We start from the raw sequence: 8,029 nt of genomic DNA on the forward strand, positions 1-8,029 counted from the left end.
GGCATTTGATTATAATTCTCATTCTCAATCATCATTTTTCTCCTATCTGCTTTCTGACCTTTCAGTTTTATTTTTCTACCTTATATATTCTTCATTCATTTCAAATGGATTTCTAAGCCATTCCAAGTAAAGCCTCTTGAACCCCCAAAAGAGTTAAATGCATCCTGGTTCTCCAGAAACTGCTTTACTTCATCAATTTTTAACATGGTTTGAAGAATGCACCTGTTAATGTCTTACCACTGTCTTCTATTTTAGACACAATCATGATCTACTCTGATTTTTCCTTTTGATTGTAGAATGATGTGAAGAGGGTGCAGTGACCCTTAAGAAAAATTTTATTTCTTAATGGCTCATGGACTAACCTCCTTTTCTCTGATGTGGAAGAGAACGCGACTGTTGGAAATTCTTGTGACCTGGATTTTTGACAATTCATGACAAATAAAAACTATTGTCCCCCCAAAAGAGAGTCTCGAGTCTTGTTGGGGATAAGACTTCCCCATTATTTATCATCCAGAAAGTATCATTCTCATCTCATGTCACCTCAGAAGAGAACATTATGAAGTACCCTTCTGCTCTTGCTGCTTTTAGGTCTCCATTTCATCTTGGTCCCCGTCACTGTTACTCACCATGACAGATTGAAATTGGTGTTCCTGCTTGTGGAGAAGTACTTGGTATTGTTCTTATTCACATTGTGTAATTATAGATTAAATCACTTAATCACTTAACTAAGATGAATCGGCAGGGTCATGAAACTGGTCTTCTTGGAGGTCAAACCTTTACTTTCCCTATAGTCTTGCTGTTCTCTGCAGGTATGCACTTGGAGACGTTTGCGGTGGTTAATGAAGAAAACCAAAGGAGTTGAGGCGAGAAATAGAAGAAGACCTGCAGTGATATCTGGGTCCCCACAGTGATGGTTATTCTTAGGTTCTGTCCATGACTTCTCCAACAGAAGTGTCAGGCCACAGGAAGACTGAGTCTGCAACCTTGGGAGCTCTGTGTTGCAGTTGTTCATTTAATTCATGTTTATTCTTTGACTTTCACCTGTACCTGTCTCAAACTTGTTTGTAAAAGAGACTTATAAATTTGCTATTCAAAGGTCTCTTTGCCCAGAAAAATGACTTTTCCAGGTACATCCTCAAATATATGGGTGTTACAGTTTCTTACTCATATCTGGGTCCCCACAGTGATGGTTATTCTTAGGTTCTGTCCATGACTTCTCCAACAGAAGTGTCAGGCCACAGGAAGACTGAGTCTGCAACCTTGGGAGCTCTGTGTTGCAGTTGTTCATTTAGTTCATGTTTATTCTTTGACTTTCACCTGTACCTGTCTCAAACTTGTTTGTAAAAGAGATTTATAAATTTGCTATTCAAAGGTCTCTTTGCCCAGAAAAATGACTTTTCCAGGTACATCCTCAAATATATGGGTGTTACAGTTTCTTACTCATCTCCTAGTATAATATGTTTCATTAATAGTAATAATAATATTATTAATCATAGGGAACTGTCTCAAATTGACTAGCTCCTTTTATCTGGTACCCATCAGAAGTATTTACTATGCTCTCTTAGGGGACATATGATTCTACTAGATTAATGGAACAAAATAATGAAGAATAATGAACATATTTTCATCTTGCTTGGACCAAAAGATTTAGTGATTAACAGAGTAATGTGAATTCATTAAAATAACTTTAGAGGATCATACATGTGTTGTGCTTAGGGGTCTCTAAGGTACTAGTTTCCTGTGCTATCCCAGGAAGGTTTTTATTTATAAGGTTTTAGATTTTTGTAATGAACCTGTAAGAAGATGGAAAAACTCCAGAATCTTTATGGAATTTTATAAAAAAGTATTTTCTCTAGTTCTTCCTCTAGTTCTATCCTAAAAAGTCTTGGAACTTCTGAACTTCTACCTCTGTATATGCATCCATACCGCAAGATCCGTTGTTTGCCCCAGAAAATACTGCTGCGTTTTAGGTTTACTTTCTAAAGATCAAAGTTGTCAGGGTAATTGGTGACAAAACAGAAGCAGAGTAGAAGTTTCAGTCTCTCCTAGTTTTGATATTCCTGTGGTCTTTGTCTCTAGGTCAGTGTAAGCTCCTGCCAAGGTATCATTTTGCTAAGCCTAAAATTAAGAGTGATCAGTCTGAGTTTGCTGTTGGGACGTCTTGGGAATATGAATGTCTTCCTGGGTATATCAAGAGGTCATTCTTTATCACCTGCCTAAAGACCTCCAAATGGTCAGATGCTCAGGATTTCTGTAAACGTGAGTAATCCGTAAAAGAGGCATCTTTGGGTTTATCAGCATATCTCTATGAGCTCATTTATTACATTCAAGATAAAAGACCAGCAAATTAGCAAATCATCTTAAATTAAGGGGGCTCCTGGGTTCTCCATGTTTCTTTTATTCATAAGAACTTTGGTTAATACTTTAAGATCCATAAATTCATTTTATGGTCTCTATACTGTGTGAGAGTGAGATTAAAAGTTAGTATACAAAGAACACTGGTATCACTTCATTCTTATCCCATACAATTCAAGAAATATTTTTCAGTAACCGCTAGGTGTTAAGCATTAGGTTAGATGATAGGGATGGGGATACACATAAAAATTAAGTAGTCTCTGCCTTTGAGGAACCCCTATACCCGCTGTGAAGACTGGCTTTTAAATAAATGCTGTATCTGATGTAATTTCTTTTATTTGTAGAGATAAAGGTCTATGAGACCATAGAGAAGTAAATAACAAAGGCTGTCTTGGAGAATTAGGGAAATCTAGGTATTATGGGTGGAGGAGACAGCATATTCAAAAGCACAGAAGTACAAAAGAACAGGGAATCTTTGGAAAAAAATAGTAATTCAGTGTGGTTGGAGTATAAGTTGCATGGTGGGGAATAGCAGTTAATTAAGTGGACTGATGCTTATTTGTGATGAGCCATGCATTTTTTCTTCCGATAAATAATGGTTAAGTCACTGCAAATTTTTAAATGCAGGAAGAGGCATGGCCACATTTGTGATTCTGAAATATATTATGTGCAGTGGTATAGAAGATGTACTAGACCAACTGAGACCAAAGTTAGAAAGGTAAATTTGGTTAGTCAATGATCCAATCAGAGATTTCAGCAATGACTAAATAGTTGGTTTGGAGAGAGATTTCTGGAATCTAGTCACTAAAATTTGGTTACCACTTGAATGAAGAGCAGTGGGTAGAGGATTAGTTACAGAAAGGAAGTGATGACAATGAGGGTTTTTTTTTTTTAAAGCCACAGACTTGGTAAATGATGCCATCAACTGACAGACTATAAAAAGGGGAAATAGAGATTGTAAATTATGATTGACCCTAATAATGTTTGCAACCATGCTCAGAAATATAGAGTGCATGCTTTAAACAAATAGTGTTCTGAAGTTGATTGATCCTTTGGAAGATAGAAGTTTTGTAAATGTCAAAATTGGTTTTGATTAAGTGTAAGTAGACTAGTTGGCAAGTCCAATCAGATTGGTTTTAATATAAAACACAGAACATCCCCCAAATTCCAGTCCCAAATTCTGTTTTGTTTTGTTCTCCATTATAGGTAAATCATGTACAAGTCCTGGAGAACTCCTCCATGGCTCTGTCCTCATACCCACGGGTGTCACGCTTGGGTCAACAATTACATTTTCTTGTGATCAAGGGTGAGTTGGTAGGAGACATCTCCAGAATACAGGAGTATTAGAACAGTGGTTTCAACAAGAAACTGTCAGTTCTTCAAAAGAAATCCAAGTAATTGCCACCTACCCTTAAAAATAGACAAACAAAAACAGAATCACCACCCTGATCTGATCTAGAGATAACTCTTTAAGATTATCCACTTCTATAGATAAGAAAGAAATTTGGGCTATTCTTCTGATTTTAAGTCTCCAACCTTCCTGACCAAGAGCCAAATTTCATTTGGCTTTAGATTATTGAATTTTTGTATGAGTCCTTACTTGTCATACATGGTATTTTATCTACTACTTGTCATACATGATATTCTATCCTTTGCCATTTCAGTAGAAAAAGAACTAAGCTTTCCTAAAATATCCATCTCACTGGGAGGTTATCACTCATCTCTTTGTCTTTAGATATCGACTTTTTGGTGTTTCATCTGCTACATGTATTATCTCAGACAATACTGTAACCTGGGATAACAACATGCCTTTTTGTGAATGTGAGTAAGATGATTCCTTCATTGCACCCTATGTACTTCCTCTTGTCCCCTTCTAGAGGGAAACTGGGCATCTACACATCAAAATGAGCACCCAGGAGAGTTACACTTGGTTTGGATCATTCTGGGCACAGAGCTGTGGTTTCTCTTCTACTGCATCTCCCAATCCCACCACACTTTCCTTTGACTACTGTTCTTTGATGATAACTTATTTCATAGTGAATAAGTGCTTAAATCTAAAATATACTGTGGGATTACACACTGCCATCTTTATTCTATCCAAAATGTTTGGCCACCTTAGTTGTTTCCCACAACCGTTTATCTGTACTTTGGGGTGAGGGGTTGGAGGAATGTTGATCAGATTATAGTTTCTTGACTTTTCATCAGGCCAGTCCGTGAATCTTTCTACCTTGATACTTCCTATTTAGAATCATCTTTAGGATGAGGATACAGAATTTCAACAATCTGGGTTAATTGTTGGCTGAGTTGAAGTTTGGTTTGCAAGAGTGAAGACAAAATTCCCAGAAGGTATAACCTTTAAATGCCTTCTCTTTTTTCCCATCTACCCCTTAAAAGCTATTCCTTGTGGGCCACCCCCAGCTATCTCCAATGGGGACTTTTACAGCAGCAGTAGAGAGGACTTTTTCTATGGAATGGTGGTGACTTATAAGTGCCACACTGGACCAAATGGAAAAAAACTGTTTGACCTTGTGGGCCAGAAGTCAATATATTGTACCAGCAAAGACAATCGAGTTGGCATCTGGAGTGGCCCTCCCCCTCAGTGTATTCTTCCAGTCAAATGCCCAATTCCAGAAGTTGAAAATGGAATTATGGAATCTGGATTTGGACGTTCATTTTCTTTAAATGATGCTGTGATGTTTAGGTGTAAGCCTGGCTTTACCATGAAAGGCAGCAACATAGTATGGTGCCAATCAAACAGCAAATGGAATCCTCCACTGCCAAAGTGCTTTAAGGGTGAGTTGTGTTGAAACTTTGAGGATCTATAAACCAACGGAAACTTTTAGAAAAATAGATACATGGCACTTAATAGAAGATGAGGAGAAAGACAGTATAGGTAGTTGGATCTGCTAATTAAAGAATTTTAAACTAAACTATGAAAGTAATATCTAAATTTTGAAGAAGTAGGAAATTTACTATATTCTGGGGCAGTACAAGATCTGCATTAATGTAGGGCAAATTAGAAGACATTTGAAAGAAAGAAAGAAAGAGCGAACCAATGATGAGAGGTCTTTTTTTCCAAAATGTGTATTTGATTCAGTTTTATTTATTTATTTATTTATTTATTTATTTATTTATTTATTTATATAAAATAACTCTCAATCCTATTGGAAATTGGCTGATGTCAGAATTTGATGAAAAATATTGTAGACCTTATACATTTTCATATTGAAAAATGTGGCCTTAATGGAATAAGGCTAGAATTAAGACTGGGTCATGTCCACATTCTCCCTCTCTATCCTACTCTTCTTAAGAAATGTCTGACTTACTAAAAACCTGGAAACATTGGGAGGCCCTCCCACAAGACTCAAGAAATGTTATCAACCTAGTTTGGGGGCAGCAGGAAGAAAGAGGTACATTTTGATGGTGAAAATGTATTATAATATTTAGGCTCCCTTGGCTACAATATGAGTGAGAGAATATCCAAGATCTTTTTTAGTTGAATGGAAATTGATGAGTGGGTGTCATGTTTCCCAGCATAGATCAAGACAGGGAAAGCAGAGAGTCTCATGGTTCATCATATCTAAAAAAGTAACATGTTAGTCCCATTTTACCTCCACCCCAGCCAAAGGAGTCTCTGCCTTACACTTAGAAGTGTTGACATAACCACCTTCATCTCACCTCTGCCTACCTCAACTTGGCTTAGGGTGTAGAAGAGAAAGTTCTTATTTCAGAAATAAAAGACCTCTGGTCCTGTTCTCTTCTCAGGGTGTCTACCACCTCCACATATCAACCATGGTAGTTATAACATCTTGGATAAGGAATTCTTTCCAATTGGACAGGAAGTGTCCTACAGCTGTGACCCTGGCTATACCCTCATTGGAACTAACCCTATCCAGTGTACATCCTTGGGAGCCTGGAGCTATGCAGCCCCTGAATGTGAAGGTGCCTAAAGTTTATTCCATCTTAAGGAAACTCAACTGTTTCCTGACTCTTCATGTGCCAGCCTTGTCTCTTTTTTCCTAGCAAAATCATGCGATGCCATTCCAAACCAACTTCTCAATGGCCATGTGGTGACTCCTCCTAATCTCCAGCTTGGGGCAGTGGTTTCATTTGTTTGTGATAAGGGGTGAGTGTGAGGGGAAAGGGCCTGAACTGAGACCTATGACCCATAGCTAAGCATTGCAAACAATGATCTCCAAAGAAAGTAATTTTTTTTCTCTTTATGATTTTTCCTCTTATTTTCTTTACCTTGTATGACTAATAATTCTAATATTAAGCAAATGCTATTGATTTTTGTCCAACTGTATGTATTGTGTATGGCCAGAGAGAGCTGGGAATTGTCCTTTCATCATATGAAAAAGCAAAATTTGGGGTCAAAAATTAAGGCTCCTATTATGAAGAAAATGAGGGTTCAGTGAGATGGGGTTCTTTGCGGTGATCTTAGGTAACAAGGTCTTTGATGTTTTTGTCAGTAGGAACTGAGGTTTTTTCTTTCTAAATGGTCAAAAGAATTTTAACATTTAGATGCCAAAGAGAAAAGGGAGAATTCAAAAAGAGAATATTATCATTAGGATTTTTTGTTTGTTTGTTTCTTTTAACTTGGTCTGAAGTCATGACATAGCTGAGCTGATTCACAATCTTTGACTTTTTCCTCAAGCTAGAGATGATTCAAAAAAACAATAGAGGCCATTAATACTGCATACTTGAGAGAAGTGATTAATTCCATGCAGCTGAAAATTGATTTGTTCTGGTGATGATTTGCTACCCCTTATTATTTAAGGTACCGATTAAATGGCCAATCTTCTAGTCAGTGTGTCTCAGAAGGAATGAGAGTATTCTGGAATAATACGTTTCCTGTCTGTGAACGTGAGTAGAAAACAAAAATAATAAAGTATAGATCTTGTCCTCTGGTTTTTGGTGTATTCCCATGCATAAGATCTTATTCATATGTGTACTTTGAATAGATGTATGCCAGTCTTCTGTATGATCTAGGTTACAGACCAAAACTCAATTCATTGAATTGACTATATATTGTATCAAATATTCTATATATATAAAGATAAATGCTCTCAACATTCTCCCTACTGAAACTGAGTAGCACTGATGTGCTGAAATGGTTTGGCTGTGTCTTCTTATGCCAGTTCCTCTACTGATGAGCAACTCGTGGAGCTCATTGGAAATCAACCAGATGTTCTGGATGTTGGAAGTTTTCCCTTTATTCTGAGACTCATTCAGGAAAGATGTGCATACATCAACACAGCTGTAGCAATATCCTTCATGTATATTAGGACAAGTAAATAAAGGCTATGAGGTCATTATCCAAAACCTCTGATCACTTCCTGTGGGCTTTTTCAAAGGGGTCCAACATCAAAAGGTAACAAAAGATCGGTAGAGAGGCTGCAGAATCTTCAGTAGTAAGACAAAATGCATTCTCACCACTTGTAGCCCCAGTTGTATGTTTGAAACAGACATCGGATAGTTAACATGTTCCAGTTTTCATTCTTGTAATTTTCAGGTACTTTTATCTCACTGGATTTTTCTTGTAACTTTATGAACTAGCTTGGATTATACTATAGACGAAGAAATTGAGGCTTAGAGAGGGTAAGACTTGCCTAGTCACACAGCTATTAAATGACAGTGGGGATTTAAAACTAAGTCTATTAAAACCAAATTT

At 37.1% G+C, this 8,029-nt stretch overlaps 1 protein-coding gene across 1 annotated transcript in view; it reads left to right on the plus strand.

The window, feature by feature from the left end:
• Window positions 1–730: 730 nt before the first annotated feature.
• Window positions 731–8,029, plus strand: part of LOC308355929 (complement receptor type 1-like) — a gene marked incomplete at both ends in the record, with an annotated part of 62,333 nt that continues 55,034 nt past the window's right edge. Inside the window, 8 exons of the mRNA XM_080824492.1 lie at window positions 731–809; window positions 2,080–2,259; window positions 3,562–3,661; window positions 4,091–4,176; window positions 4,750–5,148; window positions 6,121–6,297; window positions 6,379–6,481; window positions 7,497–7,648. Of these exons, the coding sequence (XP_080680618.1) occupies window positions 731–809; window positions 2,080–2,259; window positions 3,562–3,661; window positions 4,091–4,176; window positions 4,750–5,148; window positions 6,121–6,297; window positions 6,379–6,481; window positions 7,497–7,648 (1,276 nt within the window). The remainder of the gene's footprint in view (window positions 810–2,079; window positions 2,260–3,561; window positions 3,662–4,090; window positions 4,177–4,749; window positions 5,149–6,120; window positions 6,298–6,378; window positions 6,482–7,496; window positions 7,649–8,029) is intronic.

This window comes from Martes martes (genome assembly GCF_963455335.1).
Source record: "Martes martes genome assembly, chromosome: 15".
In the NCBI taxonomy this organism is placed as follows: Eukaryota; Metazoa; Chordata; class Mammalia; order Carnivora; family Mustelidae; genus Martes; species Martes martes.